The sequence below is a fragment of the Salvelinus fontinalis genome, chromosome 41 (assembly GCF_029448725.1).
Source record: "Salvelinus fontinalis isolate EN_2023a chromosome 41, ASM2944872v1, whole genome shotgun sequence".
Lineage (NCBI taxonomy): Eukaryota > Metazoa > Chordata > Actinopteri > Salmoniformes > Salmonidae > Salvelinus > Salvelinus fontinalis.
The window spans coordinates 13,100,651-13,120,790 of NC_074705.1; the positions used below are offsets into that span (position 1 = coordinate 13,100,651).

A 20,140-nucleotide genomic window follows, 5' to 3' on the forward strand; every position below is an offset into this window, starting at 1 on the left:
TTTATGTAACTAAATAATCAAAGCCATAACTGCTCAACGAGTCAGTGACCCCGGTTACGGATTTCTCTTTTTAGGTGGTCTTTTTTGTTGGAGCACCTGCCCCAACAAAAGGTCTGTGCATTGTCCTGACCGTGCATGTATGCAACAGCATGTATTTGTGATGCCATTTTATTTTTTAAGTCTGCTGCGGAAGCCTGATACCCCCCCATAAAAACATGTATTGATATGTACTGTATGAATGGTTTAAACATGCCAATTAACACACATGTGAAGTGATAACTCAGATCAATCACAAACCCACGCACCAAAATAATCCTATCAAGTCAGTATTAGAAGTAGGGTGATTATGATGTGTAGGGTGATTATGATGTCCCTATGGTTTTGGACCCACCTCCTCTACCCCATCCCAAAAACATAATAACTACCTTGTACACGATCCTTCCCAAATTTGAATACTTTTGCCATCCTGGCTAACACACTTACAAAGTAAACAAATCAAACATGAGTTGAAGTCCCTCATCAACTAGAGCGTTTCAACCAGCACCCCCTAATATGCCTATGTTTACACAAACATCATTAGGGCCGAAGCAGAGGTAGCCCTGTTGTTTCTAATAATCTCTGTCTTTTTGCTGTTTCTTAAACCCAGGAGGTCTGTAGTCTGCAGTTAGTACCCCCTCTTATCCTAATATCTCAATCCTTTGGCTCTCTCCTTTTCCACACAGCCTCTCTGCTTAATAGCGCTGTCTGTCGCCAACACTTTTTCTGCTGCAGGGTGCAGTTGCCGTTGCTTTAATGATCCTGTTCGAGAAGGTACAGGAGCGTCCACTTTGCTTGTGTTCATTACTGTGTTTCTCTGTGATCTTGTGGGTCTAACTGCATGCTTTTATCCCACCGGCCGAGGCTTAATCTTCTTCATTTCCTGTACGAAGAGTACATAATTTCTTCCGGCTCACATGTGCCCTATCCTATGATTTTGTGTGTGTTTACTAGAAATATTACTACTGGGACTTATTAACAGTGTACATGTACTGTTGGTCCATCATTGCGCAATCAAATGGGAAGCGTGTAAGCCTCACTTAAGACATGGATGACAGTTGATGTGAATGAAAGTGGATGCTCATTGTTACCATCGTATTCCTAAAGGAGAGTAGATAATTTAAAAAATGATGGAGGTGAAAGACATCTCCTCATCCCCCCCTCAAGCACATCATCTAAAAGCTCATGAGTTTAATGAGACATTAATGCTACTCGAACGTACCGGGCAGAGACCTCAAGGTCCGCTACACCTTACAGGAAGCTAAGACTATATGTTGCTAGGTTTTTGTTGGGAACATGTGCCAGGTGTTTGCCGATACACCTGGAGCCTTCCATGCACTGATTTTATATCTCTGCGGGACTTACTTTTGTACGTTGAGAGGAACATGGGGCTCCGTTGCCCTTGCCAGAGCTTGTAAAGAAGCCATGTGGCTTTATGTCTCACTGAAGGGGCTTTTAGGCCTGGTGAATCAGCATTCAATGAGAGACTGACAGACAATGTAATTTTGACTGCAATTACAGAGGCAGCCCAAATTTTATATTTTTTCCAGTAATTGGTCTTTTGACCAGTCACATCAAACCTTTTCACATCTTTTTCAGAGCTGATCTGATTGGACAAAAGATCAATTACAACAACAAAAAATCTAAACTCAGCCTTAGAGAGGTACATAGAATCGGTGTCTAAGTCACTTACGCCTGCAGCAGCCCCTTCTGAAGTGCATGTTATCTTGTCCGCCGCGGTGCGGTTGAGCTAACGTAGGTTAATGGCATGAGGTTTTAAGTAACAAGAACATTTCCCAGAACATAGACATATCTGATATTGGCAGAAAGTTTAAATTCTTTTTAATCTAACTGCTCTGTCCAATTTACAGTAGCTATTACAGTGAAAGAATACCATGCTATTGTTTGAGGAGAGTGCACAGTTGTAAACCTGAAAATTAATGAATAAACCAATTAGGCACATTTGGGCAGTCTTGATACAAATTGTTGAACAGAAATACAAGGGTTCATTGGATCAGTCTAAAACTTTGCACATACACTGCTGCCATCTAGTGACCAAAATCTAAATTGCACCTGGGCATTTCAAAGATGACGGTACAAAAATAAATAATAACTGCATGTTTCTGTCTTTGTATTATCTTTTACAAGATCTATTCTATGTTTTCCCACATTAATTTCACCTTTCCACAAACTTCAGTGTTTCCTTTCAAATGGTATCAAGAATATGCATATCATTGCATCAGGTCCTGAGCTACAGGCAGTTAGATTTGGGTATGTCATTTTAGGCGAAAGGTTTTAACACCTAAAACTATTTGCCTGAAAGTTTATTTGTTGAGAAGCCATAACACTCAAATCTTCAATGTGTTCTAGTGTAATTGCATTCCCCTCCAAGACGCTTGAAATAAGCAGCAAGACGCATTGTGAGAAACAGTGTAGAGTAGCATTTGAGAGGAGGTTTTCAATCATGGCCGCTTTGTATTCAAACCACTCTCTAGGTGTTTTTGTTCTTGGGCTTTAAATTCTAATCTCTTATTTTCTTTGCCAGCCTTTATCAGGTCACAATGAAAACCAGCGGTGACTATCTCTAAAGTGGGCATTCTGGGCTTTTGTATATGATATTAGAAACACACACACACACACAGAGATATTGATAACTCCAGGAGAAGCCCAATCATGCGCGCAGAGGACACATCAGACTATCTGCTGACTGTTGACCAAAGATACTTATTTCGCTGACATTTTCCACCAGCCGTGTTATAATATTTATGTCATCTATACTTCATTCTCCTCTTTTATATGAAGAGCCAGTCTGGTCCTCTCTCCCCAGACAGATGCATAGTGGGAGAAAGCTAAAGGCTCAATTTTAAACATATGTCACACTTGCAATGTGTTGAAATGCTCCATCAAGGTATATTTGAAGACATCTGATAGCATATCACTCCATTGCTTAGAGCCACATCCGTCTGTGTTGCCTCTAAATGGCAAAACAGTGCTATGTAAAGGAAAGAGTATTGTGTAAGACTTGCCCACTGCCTACATTATGACAACACTGGGTTGTTTGTCACCGCACACACCAAGAAGACAGGGGACGACCCTGACACAGCTGATCTCTCTAACACACGGATTTGAGCGGTATCACCGTCAAAGGGCTAATCAATAGTTTGTTATACCATAGAGAAACCCACGCACTGCACCCTCCTCTACCTTCTGTCCTGCCTGAAGCAAATGATCGTTGTGCTTGTTAGCACCTGCTTGTTCATCACTGACTGCAGCGAAACGTGTACTTCCCCGTTTATGCGTGGTTGAATGGCAAGAAGCAACTTGGTTATAATTGGTCTCTGCACCGAACTCCTTATTGCCTCTCGTAGCATGATAATTGAAGTTGGTGACAATGTAAAGTCTATGATAGTGTTGTACTCAAAGTGGACGGCAGAAAGTAGCATTATACGGCACCGTTAATTTAGTCCCTCACCTACTGTGGAGGAAAATGTAGAATCTTTTCGGTGTGAGAAATGTGCTTTACAAATGAAATGAAATATTATAATTAAATGGAAAGACAGTACAATGGTCTTACTAGTTCGTACAAGGCTAGACAACGAAACACTGACAATGTTCAGAAGACTTGGTTAATAGTGGTCACGAATGGGTCGTCATATTCCAACACAATTATACAGTAGTTGTAATTAGAGAAACCTAACAATGCAAAACTGTGAGAAAAAATCTGAAATGAAGGTCTATTGCATTAGCATGGTCTGTAATAATAAATTGGGAGCGGCAGAATTATAATGAAACAGGTGCGTGGGTGGGTGCTTTGTCCACTAAGATGTCAACGTTAATCGATGAAACCACTTCAATGTTTTCCATTCTGCCCTAGCCTATATCTAACTGTGTGGAAGTTACAGAAATATGAAATGCAGGGATATCTCCCTGTGATATCCATTTTCCAGACGGTGGAATCAGTTGAACAAGGTCCATAGTACGTATCTGCCGGTGAAAAATAAGAAAAACCCTAGCCGCTGGAGGCCACTGAAATTTCAAGCTCGGCTCCGAGACATGATATTTCACAGCCTCCGTCACCCTGGGTCTCTCATTTAAACGTGGGGCACGGCTGTGTCGGTCATCCCTCTCTCCCTCGCTCCCTTCCTCCATCTCTCTCTCGCAGTGTGAGGCTGACCTAACTAGGCCCATGTCTCACTTACAGACAAGCCTTAACTCCCCAACAAAAGAGGTTGGCATTTTAAGACTCATGAGGTCATTAAAAATCTTATTATACATATTGTATTTGTCTATTACATATTTAGGTCAATTGAAAACAGAGTGATGAGGCTGCTGTTTCAGAAGCACTGTTTTTTGTCACGACTCTTTATTTGCATTTCACATGGGCAGAATATACAATCACTCTTCACAGAAGACCAATTAAGGTTGACCATCAAAAAAAATACCCATAATACCACAATTCTGTTAAACATGTCTACCTGTTAGTTCAATGCCTTACACGTTCAAGATAAACATCAAATCAGGAGAAAATAAGCTGTGTCATTATCACTATCGTTTCATTTAATAACTATCTTTTCATTTGAAAGATGCATTATGACATACTTCATGCATTATCCCATTTCCATAATTATAATGGCCAATTAATAAATCAAATCAAAATGAGAGTAAGTTATTAGATATGTTTCTGAAATCTATCGACATTTCATAAATGCTGCATTTAAAAAATAATGGTCTTCCCTTCGGTCTCTGTGTGGCCTTTTCAGAAGAATAAATAAACAATCAATTGACAATAGACCCAGCTGAAAAGACAGACAAAGTAGATGACTGTAAAGCTACTGTTAAGCTAATACTGAGTATGACTGGCAAAAGCCCATGGCACAAGAACCAAGAAAGAAACACTAGCCAACATAAATAAACACCCCCTCATGTATTTCCTCATGCAACTGTTGTCCTTTACTCTTTTGTATGTACAATTCCCTCCCAAATTAACTCCATTGTCGCGTCAACATTCAGTAGTCATATAAACTCTAATTATCATTGAGGTGGCGTCAGTTTTAGGGGTCAATAGAAACATTTTGACCAGTCACTCACTCCAATGTTTTATGTGGATCATGTTATACAATCCAAAATATTGTAGTTGTGTTTGTGCTCTCTCTGGTCCTTTCGAGTGGCAATCCATCAGACAGGAAACATCCATCGAAAGAGAGAGAATATGATTTCACTAAGACATAACAGTACGAGCAGTATTTGTACATGATGTATTGTTGAGTATACGTATCCATCAACTATGACTCTCCACCTATAGCTAAGTGATCCATTCCACAACACGCCGTGCGTGGTGAGCGTTCCAGATCGCTGATCGTTTAGCAATTGTTTTCACTTCCGTGAGTCAATGTGTTGCAAAGGACAAAGGACGCTGCTGAATGAGCATGATACTAACATCATAAATAGTGGCAGATGAGCAACTACACTAAAAAGCACCTCTACACAGTTTAAGCAGGTAGCTACAATAACCAATACTTGTATCCGACCTTCCCGCATTGACAGCCACATATCTCATGTCTATACAGAACATTTTATAATATGCATCCCTGCAATGAAATGTCCTTCATGTGAATGTATCAGTTATGTATAACTGAACTGCATAAGCTCTACAACTAAAAAGCTAAACTATTGAATGACTTCAAATATACTTTTTCTAGGCAAGTCAGTTAAGAACAAATTCTTATTTTCAATGACGGCCTAGGAGCAGTGGGTTAACTGCCTTGTTCAGGGGCAGAACGATAGATTTTTACCTTGTCAGCTGAGGGATTCAATCTCGCAACCTTTTGGTTACTAGTCTAACGCGCTAACCACTAGGCTACCTGCCTCCCTACTTGAAGAATGACACCTCAAAAAGTTTTTGAAGTTGAAACTGGATGTTGATACAGATTGTTATCATACTGTAAATAACTACAGCTAATAACAGGTAATTGAATATGTTGATTTATATAACGTCTAAATGGATAAGTTTAAAAACAAATGCCTTGTGTCTTTCAGCAATATTTGAAGTCCAAGAAAGTAATTGGGTATATACAGATGTAGGATCTTAATTTGATCAACCTGTTTTTGCAGGGAATTTCCTGCACAGTAGGGAAAGCAAACTTGTAGTCTATTCAAGGTTTTTAAAGGCTTCTAAAGTTGTAATTTCCACTTTAAAATGTTGGACTTGGTTTGCCCTATCAAAAAAATGTATCAATCCTTACAAAAATGTCCATTAATTATAATCTACACAATAATTTAAATTTCTGTAGGATTTGTTGCTGTAGGAATATTTTCCTGCTGTGCGAAACTGTTCAAATTAAGATCATACATCTGTACTTACAAATTATATAAGACATGAGATCCAGCATTTAGTACTTACTGTAACAAGAACTTGTACCAGTAGCAAATGATGCAGACATCTAAGTATATCACCAAAATCCATACAACTCGCTGCTCAATGTCCTCAGCTGATAGTGCCATCTCTACACTCAGATCTATGATGAGTTAACACAATTCTCACACAGCTAAACGGCTGCTGAGTACTCACTGACTGTGATCCCGTCTGACTCCTAATCATCGGGACTATTGATCTGACGCGTTCAATCTTCCTTTAAACAGGAGAACACCGACGTTGATGAGGTCAGTGCCCACTGCCCCCAATAGGGACCCTACGGAGTAAGCAAAGGGTGATTGGAGGGCAAGCGATGAACGAAGAAGAAGGAGGCAATGGCAAGCATTCAGTTCTCAAAAACTCAAAACACCAGGATTATAAAAAGGGATCCTTCCGAAGAGTCTTAAGCTCTTGAGTATCCGATCCAAAGATGAAGCTGTAGAGTCCACAGGAGGCTGCTGAGGGGAGGACGGCTCATAATAATGGCAGGAACGGAGCAGATGGAAAGGCATCAAACACCTGGAAACCATGTCTTTGATACCATTCCACTTACACTGCTCCAGTCATTACCACGGCCCGTTCGACCCAATTAAGGTGCCACCAACCTCCTGTGATAGTCTCTTATGTATAGGATTCTTCTCCAAAGACGACACTAGAGTCTGATGTAGCCAATACACTACGTAGTGTTATGTACACTGTAGGCTATATGTACTGTCATAATACTCTAGTGTTATCTTCGGGTAGAGTAGGGGACAAATGGACGCCTCTAGGTCTATGTCAGAACGAGGGAGACCAGCGCGAGGGAGACCAGCAGCAAAAGAAGGGAGGAAAATGAAAAGGTCGCGGCTGACGGGACCGGGCGGTTCTTCTTCCGGGGCCCATTGCAGAGCGGTGTGTTACAGCAGGAAATGCACACAGAGTTGATCCTTCCAGTGCAGAACTGCTGGTAGCCTGACGAGGATATGAGGCACGCCCCGGATGAGGCGCAGGACTTGCGGTAAAATATGCCTGAAGAAGGAGAGAGAGAAGCGGTCAGGGATAGTGCAAAGCTATACAGGAAGTCCAGGTCAAGGTATATGTGGTAGTGAGACTGTTGGTGAAACTGAGCCAAGTTTCGGAGCAAACTGAGGTAGCACAAGCACTGGGGAAGGAAGGGGTAAAAGTCCTTCAACTGTCATTTCTGTTTTGTTTTCATGAATGTGTGTATGTTTTATGTTATGCCTGGCCTATGCCATGTCTCTCACCCCTTCACAGTGCATTTTCTTGTACGTAGAGCAAATATCTGTGAAAATCAGACAAAGCAATATCTAATCTACCTTTTTTTCACAAATATACAGAAATAACAATTACACATCAAGAAAATGTGGTGATTTGAAAATATTAGCCTTAGGATCTTCGCGTAGTGAGAAATTCTTGAGACATACAGTATATTGTAATTCAGTGCTATTTGCAATTTAACAGAACTTTATCCTGATCAATACTGGAGTGGGTCATATTACTGCGAGGTGGTCCTCTAAGTGCCTAGAACCTTTGTAGAGCCATTATACAAAATAAAACATTTGAGAATGTCATCTCGACATGGAACATAATGCTCTCAAACTATGGAACAATTGCAACAAAACTATGCTTTGATTTATATGGTGGCGAGAGAATGCACATGAATAAGAGGGTTTCGATTTCATGGAAATGTTGTTATGCCATTAGTCTTACCACAGGAGGTGATAAGAAAGCCTGCGTCTCCCTGCCTGATGAATGAACACCTTGCAGGGACTCAACAACTCCCACTTCTCCCTACTCCTTCCTAGGAAATAGACACTGGGCTTTTGGACACAAACAAATCCAAGGTGACCCTGGAGATGTGACTCAAGCTCCACTGAATCTATACGCATTTGTACTTGTTATAAGCATATATGGATGCTTATAATGTCTTTATACAAGGTTTATAATGTGTTCTTTGCTGAAATTTGTCAACAGACTGCAAAGAGCTGTCATAATGGTGAGAAGGGGCGGCAGGTAGCCTAGTGGTCAGAGCGTTGGGCCAGTAACCGATAGGTTGCTGCATCGAATCCCCGAGCTGACAAGGTAAAAATCTGTCGTTCTGGCCCTGAACAAGGCAGTTAACCCAGTTAGCCCACTGTTCCCCGGTAGGCCGTCAGTTCATAAGTGCTTACGACAAGTCTTACATTGCATTGTAACTGTGGCATAACGCGTTATACCTGTCGACATTAAGTAAAGTGTTACGAAAAGTTCTAATTAAAGCGTAGAGAGGAAATAGATGAAAGGGGGAAGTGAACTGCTAGTCACATTAAAACTTCCATCAAAACTTTAATGCTCTAATTTACTCGTCTTTCTCTTGAAATAATGACAGATGAGCTGTCAGACAAAGTGGCAATTTGTAAATGCAATACAATATTGTTGTTTTGTCTCAAAGACGTCAGACAAGCCTTCAAGACAAAAGTAGCCAATTTCAGCCTGCGTCAGCCCCTGATTACTGCTATTAAATTTGACTTAACTAACAATACAACTTTAGCTTAATCAACCCTCTGCTTTGTTCCATACTTCATCACTATGCACATTTAGAACTGACAGTCTAACAAACCAAGTCCCCAAACCTTTGTTGGGGAGAGGAATGTGTAGAGACCAAGCTGACACCAATTCACGTGCAGAAGTCAACTTTCCCTGAGGATTATGTTACAGACGTCTTCACATATCATAAACACATTATGCAAGTGTTTCTTTCCACGGTAATTTTGTGGTAATTCGCAAATTAATTATTTGTGATAAATTGTGGTTGCTGCATATAAAGATAATTAGTTAGGCTCCTGGTCTCAGGCTGACATTATATGAAATGATCAAATTAAGGAACACATTCATTAGCCAACATTGCTAGAAGGTTTTATGTTTGAATAAAAGTATGCATGAATTTCCATTTTATCTGCTTACAGGAACATATAAGAGTCCCTTTGCCAACATCGCATTAGAATCAAATGACTCAGAAGACCTTTCTAAAGAGTGCAGAGACTGGAAAAGATTTCTGAATATACTGTAAGCATGTGCATTTCACACAAAAGTGAATCCTTATCTCAAGGTTATTCAAACCATTACACAGCATTACACATAGTGTACATTTGTTCATGATATTATTGCCATAGATCATTGCCTTTGAGTGATGAAGTTTGTCAACCATCACGTTCAGAGACATAGTTTGGGCATAAAACACTCACTAAAGACAATCTAGCTACATGTATGATGGTCTTGGTACATTTTTTGAATGCTCTTGTAAATGAAAGCATACATTTGATCACAAGTGACATACTGTATATGTAATAACATTGGATGTGGTAGGATCAATAGGCCTAGTGTATTTGAAGGGTGTTATCTCATTAAGCAATAAGGCACGAAGGGGTGTGCTGTATGGCCAATATACCACTGCTAAGGGCTGTTCTTAAGCGTGATGCAACGCGGATTGCCTGGATACAGCCCTTAGCTGTGGAATATTGGCCATATACCACAAACCTCCTGAGGTGTCTTGTTGCTATTATAAACTGGTTACCAATGTAATTACAGCAGTACAAATAAATGTTTTGCCATACCTGTGTTATACGGTCTGATAATCCACAGCTTTCAGCCAATCAGAATTCAGGGCTCATATTACCCAGTTTATAATTTTTTTAAATTATGCATGGATCAACTGAGTACAGCAACCAGCAACCAAGGGGGTTAACCACCCTTTGGGATAATGCCATTAAAAGAATATGAGCCATAAACCATTAATTAACTATGGTAATAGCCTCTTCATCTATGGAGATTCTTTGATAGTTCCCAATTGATTTAGTGGGCATACATATCGGCCTAGTTTATGATCTCATTTGTTGACGTCACATGGAGAACCTATAGGTCAGTTCCACTGAATTCAGAGATAGAGAGGAAGTACAGGAAAGAGGGAAATATACCTTATGTCACGACTTCCGCCGAAGTTGGCTCCCCTGCCTGTTCGAGCGGTGCTCGGCGGTCGTCGTCACCGTCCTACTAGCCGCCACCGATTCCTTTTTCGTTTGTCTGTTTGTTTTGTCTTATTAGTTGCACCTGTGGTTTTGTTTTCGTAAATGAGCTTCCCTATATTTAGGAGTTTGACCCGCCCTTGTTTTGTGCGGGATTGTCTTTTGGTTACGTGTGTGTGTTTTGGGTTTTTCAAGTGTTTCTCTGCGCCCTGGATGTGCGGGCTTATCATTTTTTGTGGAATAGTAAAAAGGAATATTTTTTCCCAAGCGGCTCTCTCTCTGCGTCTGATTCTTTCACCCACCTAGTCCCGCGTGACAGAATCCCGCACCTCTAAATGGAATCAGCAGGAGCAGCCGCGTCTCCTCTCCCATCGATGGAGGAAAGGGTCCTCCATCATACCAGTGTTCTCCACAGGATTGGTTCAGCTATGGACCAAATAATAGAGAGGATGGATCGATGGGAGAGGAGTGGCCTTCCCACCTCTACAGCACCCCCTCCTCCAGCACCTCCTGTTCCTGCTACCGCATCCGGCTCCGGGGCTCTTCGGCTGGCGCTCCCACGGGGGAATGATGGAACAGCGGCCGGGTGTCAGGGTTTCCTTCTCCAGCTGGAGCTTTACCTGGCGACCGTTCGTCCTACTCCCTCCGGAGAGGAGAGCGTGAGCGCCCTCGTCTCCTGTTTGACTGGACGAGCTCTCGAGTGGGCCAACGCAGTGTGGAATGGCCCAGACTCGGCGAGGGATCATTACCCTGAGTTCACCCGCAGATTCCGAGCTGTGTTTTACCACCCACCAGAGGGTCGTGCGGCGGGTGAACGGCTGTTCCACCTGCGTCAGGAGACGAGGAGCGTACAGGACTTTGCCCTGGAGTTCAGGACCTTGGCCGCAGGAGCAGGGTGGAACGACAGGGCCTTAATAGACCATTTCCGATGTAGCCTTAGGGAGGACGTCCGCAGGGAGCTGGCGTGTCGGGACACCACACTCACGCTGGATGAACTCATTGACATGGCCATCCGTCTCGACAACCTGCTGGCTGCCCGCGGACGTTCGGAACAGGTCCTGTCGTTTCCATCTCCCAGCCCTCCTGCTCCTATCCCTATGGAGTTAGGGGAAGCAGCGTCAAGGGGGACCGGAGGAGGAGTGTCCTCCTGCACCAGTTGTGGTCGGCGAGGGCACACGGCCGACCGGTGCTGGAGGAACTCGTCTGGCAGTCGGGAAGGCAGGCGGAGCACTATGTGATCGCCCCAGGTGAGTCAGCACCAGACTTACCCAGAGCTTCCTGTTGGTCATATGTATGTGTTAACCTCTTTCCCCGGGTTTTCTCCCTCTCTACAGCATAAAGCGCTAGTCGATTCAGGCGCAGCTGGGAATTTCATAGATCGGGGGCTCGCGTTAAGGCTTGGGATTCCCCTTGTGTCGTTAGACCTACCTTTCCCCGTGCACTCCTTAGATAGTCGACCATTAGGGTCAGGAATGGTCAGGGAGGCCACGGTACCACTGGACATGGTAACGCAGGGTAGTGGTCCCGTGTGGCTCAGTTGGTAGAGCATGGCGCTTGCAACGCCAGGGTTGTGGGTTCAATTCCCACGGGGGGACCAGGGTTCAATTCCCACGGGGGGACCAGGATGAATATGTATGAACTTTCCAAGTTGTAAGTCGCTCTGGATAAGAGCGTCTGCTAAATGACTTAAATGTAAATGTAAATGTAAATGGTAGTCATAAGGAACAGATTAGTCTGTTCCTTATCAACTCACCTGCGTTTCCAGTGGTGTTGGGAATTCCCTGGTTAGCTCAGCACAACCCGGTGATTTCCTGGCAACAGGGGGCTCTTAAGGGGTGGTCAGAGGAGTGTTCAGGCAGGTGTATAGGAGTTGCCGTTGGTGCGACTACGGTGGAGAGTCCAGACCAGGTTTCCACCGTGCGTATTCCCTCTGAATATGCCGATTTGGCTATCGCCTTCAGTAAAAAGAAGGCGACCCAATTACCACCCCATCGTAGAGGGGACTGCGCGATAAACCTCCTGGAGAACACTGCACTTCCTAGGAGTCACGCGTATCCTTTATCCCAGGAGGAGACAGTGGCTATGGAGACATATGTTACTGAATCACTGGGACAGGGATACATTCGGCCCTCCGCATCACCTGTCTGCTCAAGCTTCTTTTTTGTGAAGAAGAAAGATGGCGGTTTACGCCCGTGCATTGATTATCGAGGTCTAAATTCCATCACAGTGGGGTTTAGTTACCCACTACCTCTCATCGCTACGGCGGTGGAATCATTTCACGGGGCGCGCTTCTTCACAAAATTGGACCTGAGGAGTGCGTATAATCTGGTGCGTATCCGGGGAGGAGATGAGTGGAAAACCGCATTTAGTACTACATCTGGCCATTATGAGTGCCTGTCATGCCATATGGGTTGAAAAATGCTCCAGCTGTCTTTCAATCCTTCGTAGATGAGATTCTCCGAGACCTGCTCGGGCAGGGAGTGGTAGTGTACATTGATGACATCTTGATCTACTCTGCCACACGCGCGGCACATGCGTCTCTGGTGCGTAAGGTACTTGGGCGACTGCTGGTGCATGACCTGTATTGCAAGGCGGAGAAATGTGAGTTCTTCAAACAGGCCGTTTCCTTCCTGGGTTATCGTATTTCCACCTACGGTGTGGTGATGGAGGATGACCGCGTTACAGCCGTGCGTAATTGGCCGACTCCGACCACGGTGAAAGAGGGGCAGCGGTTTTTAGGGTTTGCCAATTACTACCGGAGCTTTATCCGGGGTTTTGGTCAGGTGGCTGCTCCCATTACCTTACTGCTGAAGGGAGGACCGGTGCGCTTGCGTTGGTCAGCAGAGGCGGACAGAGCTTTCAGTCGTCTGAAGGAGCTGTTCACCAATGCGCCCATGTTGGCGCATCCGGACCCCTCTTTAGCGTTCATAGTGGAGGTGGATGCGTCCGAGGCGGGGGTCGGGGCCGTGCTGTCCCAGCGCTCGGGCGTACCACCCAAGCTCCGCCCTTGTGCCTTCTTTTCGAGGAAGCTCGGTCCGGCGGAGCGAAAGTATGACGTGGGGGACCGGGAGTTGTTAGCTGTAGTCAAGGCTCTGAAGGTGTGGAGACATTGGCTTGAGGGGGCGAAACACCCTTTTCTCATCTGCACTGACCATCGTAATCTCGAGTACATACGGGAAGCGAGGAGACTAAATCCGCGTCAGGCTAGATGGGCCATGTTTTTCACCCGGTTTCGGTTCACCATCTCGTACCGACCAGGCTCCCAAAACACCAAAGCCGACGCGCTGTCCCGTTTCTATGATACCGAGGAGCGGTCCGTTGAGCCAACTCCCATCATTCCACCTTCATGTCTCGTGGCACCGGTGGTATGGGAGGTGGACGCGGAGATAGAGAGAGCCTCACGGTTAGAGCAGACCCCCCCTAACTGTCCAGCGGGGGTTCAGGACGTGCCGGGGGGGGTCCGGGATAAGCGAATCCGTTGGGCTCATACTCTCCCCTCCTCGGGTCATCCTAGGCATCGAGAGGACAGTGCGGAGTCTTAGAGGGAGATACTGGTGGCCCACGTTGGCTAAGGACGTGAGATTTTATGTCTCCTCCTGCTCGGTGTGCGCTCAGAGCAAGGCTCCTCGGCACTTGCCTAGAGGGAAGTTACAGCCCCTCCCAGTTCCACAACGGCCGTGGACACACTTAACGGTGGACTTTCTTACCGATCTTCCCCCGTCCCAGGGAAGTACTACGATCTTGGTCGTTGTGGATCGGTTTTCTAAGTCCTGCCGTCTCATCCCGTTGCCCGGTCTCCCTACGGCCCTGCAGAGTGCGGAGGCCTTGTTTACCCATGTCTTCCGGCACTATGGGGTGCCTGAGGACATCGTTTCTGATCGGGGCCCCCAATTCACGTCCAGAGTTTGGAGGGCGTTTATGGAGAGACTGGGGGTCTCGGTCAGCTTAACCTCGGGTTTTCACCCCGAGAGTAATGGGCAGGTGGAGCGCGTAAACCAGGATGTGGGCAGGTTTCTGCGGTCATATTGCCGGGACCGGCCTGGTGAGTGGGCGAGGTATGTTCCTTGGGCTGAGCTCGCTCAGAACTCCCTCCGCCACTCCTCAATGAACATGTCCCCGTTTGAGTGTGTGTTAGGTTACCAGTCGGTCCTGGCCCCATGGCATCAGAGTCAGACCGAGGCTCCTGCGGTAGAGGAATGGGTACAGCACTCCAAGGACACCTGGAAAGCCATCCAGGAATCGCTAAAGTTAGCGGGACAACGGCAGAAGAGGAGCGCTGACCAGCACCGCAGTGAGGCCACCGTGTTCACACCGGGGGACAGGGTCTGGCTCTCGACCCGAAACCTGCCTCTCCGCCTGCCCTGTCGGAAGCTGGGGCCGCAGTGTGTGGGGCCGTTTAAAGTCCTGAGGAGAATAAACGATGTGTATTATAGGTTACAACTCCCTAGGTATTACCGGATTAACCCCTCGTTTCATGTGTCTCTCCTCAGGCCGGTGGTGGCTGGTCCCCTGCAAGAAGGTGAGGTGCCTGAGGTCCCTCCACCCCCTCTGGAGATCGAGGGGTCCCTGGCGTACACAGTATGTGGCATTCTGGATTCGAGATGCCGGGTGAGTGGCCTTCAGTACCTCGTGGACTGGGAGGGGTACGGTCCGGAGGAGAGATGCTGGGTTCCGGTGGGGGACATTTTAGATCCTTCTCTACTGAGAGACTTCCACCGCCTCCACCCGGATCGCGCTGCACCTCGCCCTCCGGGTTGTCCTCGAGGCTGGTGGCGGTGCGCTGCGGGAGCCGCGCGTCAGGAGGGGGGTACTGTCACGACTTCCGCCGAAGTTGGCTCCCCTGCCTGTTCGGGTGGTGCTCGGATACTTTTTTCGTTTGTCTGATTGTTTTGTCTTATTAGTTGCACCTGTGGTTTTGTTTTTGTAAATGAGCTTCCCTATATTTAGGAGTTTGACCCGCCCTTGTTTTGTGCGGGATTGTCTTTTGGTTACGTGTGTGTGTTTTGGGTTTTTCAAGTGTTTCTCTGCGCCCTGGATGTTCGGGCTTATCATTTTTTGTGCAATAGTAAAAAGGAATATTTTTTCCCAAGCGGCTCTCTCTCTGCGTCTGATTCTTTCACCCACCTAGTCCCGCGTGACACTTTATTTAGGTGACATGTTAAAAGTGTCACAGTCCGGTGTGGCTTGGTTTTGCATGGCAAGGTAGGTGTCAGAGAAGGCAGTGTGGCCTGGAGTGGTCTAGCTGCAGAACACATTTATATTGTGTTCGGCGTGGGTTCTAATCTGGCCCACACCCTTCTGGCACAAAACAGATCCCCCAAACCTCCTGTCTTTCTCTCACTCGTCTCTCCCGTCAGACTAAAGCTCACGCTCTGCTGTGGCGGAGATACAGCATCTGTGAGAAGGGACTATTCTCCCACTATCTCTATCCAATAAAGAACAAATGATGAAAGGAATGGGACTGCCCAGGAGATGCTCTTTTCTTACCATCCTTCTTCACCAGTACCTCCTTCTGACACATGTCCTGCACGTTGACCGTGCAGTTGACAATGAACTCCGGCGTGGAGCATTCATTGTTTTTCACCTCCTCACACTGGTAACACTGGATCTGGAGAGCATAACCTGTACAAGAGAGACCGGAAGAACCACAAGGGTTAAAAAAAGCCCACAAGAACAGTTCACCAGTATCTGGCATATAGTATCTCATTAGTCTATGAATGTTGGTCAAGAGAGACTACAGGCAGATTCTTTCAAATGTGTTTAGCTGTGCTTGCTTGAGCTTGCCTGGCACATCATAACCAATGGAGTAGTCAGAAAAGTGCAAAGCAACTCTGCCCAACCGGCACTCCAGGCAGGCTTGATCAAAATGCTGAACGTTTTTGAAAGATTAGGCCTAAAATCTTACATGAAAGATTTGAAAATGTTATTTTGTGCAATTCAGTCATGAGTATTATCCCTTGTTCATCTGGGGCCTTTCAGCCCCACGTATTTTCCTCCCAACTAATCAAGAATAAGTGTTTTCGTGATCTATTGCCATTACCACAGACCAGAAACTGCATCCTCGAGGAGAGACAAATGCATCTTTGAAATGAAAAAGTCTCTTTGCTGGCATTTTGAAAGTCAACTTGGTCCCTATTTGCAATGATCAGAGGACAAGGAGGTGGACTCTGGAAAAAAAAGACTGGATCTCCTCGATGAATAACAAATGTGAAGATTGTCTCAAAGAGCATTTCATGTTGGAGAGACGTTGTTGATGCTATCCTTACACATGCGGACATGTTACAAATATCAGACAATAGGCATTGGCGCTAATATGATGACGTTTCTGTACCACACCACAGAAAGCACTGACAAGTCACACAGAACACATACTTCTCTGACTACATACACATTTGTCAAGACAACAAAGAAACACAGTAGAGAGGAGTTGTTTAATGCACAAACAGATCTGGAGTCAGGATAAAGGGATTTTGACTGAAAATAATGAAAAAGATGTTTCAACAATATAAATCCCTACTCTCATTTACTTGCCAACTAAACTTAATATAGAGCCATCAGACACAAGCTGGGCATACTGTATCTGTGCAGGGAAAAAGGCCCCTCAACTTTACCCACTAAAATAATAATTGCCATTGTGACTACTACAGGTCAAAACAATCAAGCCAGAGTGTTTCAAACAGAGTGCTTTATCCACACACTCAATGAAGCTGTTGCTCCAGCACTGACTTCAAATGAGATGCATTCATTCTAACATGACTGATTGGAATTAAATGGAAATTGAGATTAACAAAGAATGACAGATGGTTGGCTATTCATGCAAAGTTGTTTCACAGGGATGAAAAATCGGAAGAGTTTAACGGAGGATACCGGATGGAGAGCACAATCTGATTCAGGGTTTGCAAATGGGGGTTTAGCAGAACCATGCATGACCGTGCAATGATAAACAATAATTCAACATTTTCTCAAGCGCCACAGTTTCAGGTCATTTGTTCTCCATGACAGATAGTACTGTGTTCGAATTATTGAAATGGCGACAGTCATTCATTTCCCAGTCTGACAGCGCCACCAAGCACAAATTCAATTGAAAAGGACCCCCCCCCCCAAAAAAAAAATCAGAGCGTAATTACTTTAAAACCAGATAAATGCTTCAAAATTCCATCCATCAACCGAGCAATAGTCTCTTAAAGTGCCTAAACACATCCTAGACTGTGCTGTATTTGTCCTCTATAAACCACTGGATATTGACACTATATATAATGAACATTTAAGCAAGCATAAAGTTATGTACATATTGTCTATACTGTTCATATTGTTCCGCATTATCCTTTTCACTGAGGTAAAAACCTCATCAAATTACCTAGAAGTAATTTCTGCTAACAATGAAGATGATGTTTAAGGAGTGTGAATGTTAACCAAACGCAGCACATCCAACTCAGAACGGACAGAGGCATTTTTGGTGAGATCAAGTTCTTACACGCCACTGTTCATATGCCATGTGCAATGGGTTCAAGTGGAAATATGGACTGGAAAAGCTCTGAGCGGCTGATTGTCACATCATTCTGATGATATGATCAGTGGGTGTATGTTGGAATGACAATGCGGCCTACTCCATTGACATGGATTATCATTGTCATTTTACCTGATTCTTTTTTAACAACCACATTACCACCATTTGTATACGTTATTATCATATCATTGCTATAAGGTGACCCATGTGGATTGAGAAATCAGTTTATTTGCCGTAATCTATCTTCAATTGTGTATTTTCTTCCACAGTCATCTGAAAAGAGACAGCTTTGTTAATCTCTGCATATTTAGTGATATTAATATTCATCACAGGTGTTCATGGAGTGGTAGATCAGCTCATTTAACACCCACTAAAAAAATGTGATTTAGTTTACTACATTCACCTGAGCTGACAACTGTTGATCAATCATGCTCCTTATCATTTGAGCTTGATGGAATGCCTACACCTGTAAAATAAAATGTTGAATTGCGTTTGTGTTGTCAATTAGACAGCTATTAATTAGCTATTGATAATGAGTGGCCTACACATGTCCCTCTGCTTTATAAAATGAGTGAATACATCCGTCACGTGTAATGGTGTCTAGTCATATTTAATAGCAATTCATCGGAATACTTAATAGCCTAATTAGCATGCCATGTAGGGCAATTGTAAGATCAGAAAGATGCTCTTAATATGGAATAATGTTCAATGTTTCAGCATGTCACGCTCTATTATTTTACATTTACATTTTTAATCAACATCATTAAATTGAATCAAAGATATGTAAAATAGTAGTCTAAATCACATGTTGAAAATATCTGCCTTTGCACAGGTGATATGCGCAATAGTTTTACAGACGCAGTTGTGACCTAAGGTGACATATTTTCTGTAGCTGGAGCGCAGGTGCCATTAGAAATGTAAAATCCAAGAATCTGTGCCACAATTTCTTATTCCAAGACAGTTATAAATGCATTTAATTAGATGATTTGATCTGCAATGGTAACCTCCTGCGCGCCTCACTGTTGGTATTACCAGACCTCTACTGGACTTCTGAAAACGATTTAATTGTTTTCATCCGACAAAAAAAGCTGCCCAAAATCATTTAACCATAATCCAAATTTGAAATAGATTGGAATACCTGGAAACGTTGACACATCACGAGGAAATGCTCTCAGCATCCGAATACAACGCAGCAAGCCAACACATGTAAGATTACGTCTCCAAAGTTTAGCATACCTGTTTTGAGGAAAATTCCAAGCAAAGTTGCATAAATGAGAAGCAACATCCTCTCCCAAATGACACTTTAGAGGAACACATCAGACCAGGTGAACTTAAAACGAACGCAAAACCCTTAGATGGATCCGTGGCATCAAAGTGTTAGAACACATTTTGCAGCGAGGAATGTGATGCGCAGCGCTGGACGAGGGCGAGCTCTGCGGTTCGAGAGACTACGTTGCAGAATTCTAGTGAAATTGGATAAAGATAAATCATAAAACGTACCACGTGATGAAAGCTCGTGATATGGAAGCAATTCATCAATCACTCATATCCTACACACGCAGATCCGTGACTGTTAATTGCGTCCAAATATGAAAAAGTCACCTTTGGATAGGCTTTTGGGCATGGAATGCACCGTTGGCAGCCATGCACATTTAACCATATTTAGAAAAGCTACTCATCCTTAAATACATTTGTTGAGATCATCTCGTGGTTCTTCTGTGTCTTTTATGGATCGTGTAGGTTTCAGTTAGAGAGAGAGAGAGAGAGAGAGAGAGAGAGAGAGAGAGAGAGAGAGAGAGAGAGAGAGAGAGAGAGAGAGAGAGAGAGAGAGAGAGAGAGAGATGGGAGAGAGAGCGAGAGAGAATGTTTGGAAGTCACTCTTGGGTGGCTGAATTAATTACTTTTATTTATAGTCACATAATTACCCATCAAGAGACTAATTGTTATAAATCCCCCTGCATTGTAAGCACTGTCTCAGAGAGTAAAGCTCAGTGAACACGAGCTATACGTTTAACACGTTTTGTAGTTGAAGAATATGACATGAGCTTTATGGCAAGCATTTGAAGACAGGACGTGGCTCAAACCTTCCCTTGCCATTATTAATCAATTCCCTGCTGTAGCCTACTTACAGACACTTCAGGTACACATTTATGAGCGCAATGGGGCAAAGATCAGTGAAGATCT

At 44.2% G+C, this 20,140-nt stretch overlaps 1 protein-coding gene across 3 annotated transcripts; it reads right to left on the reverse strand.

Annotated features, from left to right (window-relative positions):
- Positions 1-4,368: 4,368 nt before the first annotated feature.
- Positions 4,369-19,701, reverse strand: LOC129840403 (ly6/PLAUR domain-containing protein 1-like). Of its 3 annotated transcripts, none has more exons than XM_055908244.1 (3): positions 19,559-19,701; positions 15,937-16,071; positions 4,369-7,456 (listed from the first exon to the last, which is right to left on the reverse strand). In XM_055908244.1, the coding sequence occupies exons 1-3, from the start codon at positions 19,614-19,616 to the stop codon at positions 7,221-7,223; spliced, it is 429 nt and encodes a 142-aa protein (XP_055764219.1). In that variant the 5' UTR covers positions 19,617-19,701; the 3' UTR covers positions 4,369-7,220. The 3 variants fall into 3 exon arrangements, with proteins under 3 accessions (XP_055764219.1, XP_055764220.1, XP_055764221.1); XM_055908245.1 differs by having other exon boundaries at positions 19,193-19,701; XM_055908246.1 differs by lacking the exon at positions 19,559-19,701 and adding an exon at positions 19,095-19,178.
- Between the last annotated feature and the right edge of the window lie 439 nt (positions 19,702-20,140).

Coding starts and splice junctions, on each gene's coding strand:
- LOC129840403 (XM_055908244.1), bottom strand. CDS start 19,616: ATGGTTAAATGTGCATGGCTGCCAACGGTGCATTCCATGCCCAAAAGC. Junction 16,072..19,558: donor GCCCAAAAGCCTATCCAAAG/GTGACTTTTTCA, acceptor TCTCTTGTACAG/GTTATGCTCTCCAGATCCAG. Junction 7,457..15,936: donor GGTACTGGTGAAGAAGGATG/GTAAGAAAAGAG, acceptor CTCCTTCTTCAG/GCATATTTTACCGCAAGTCC.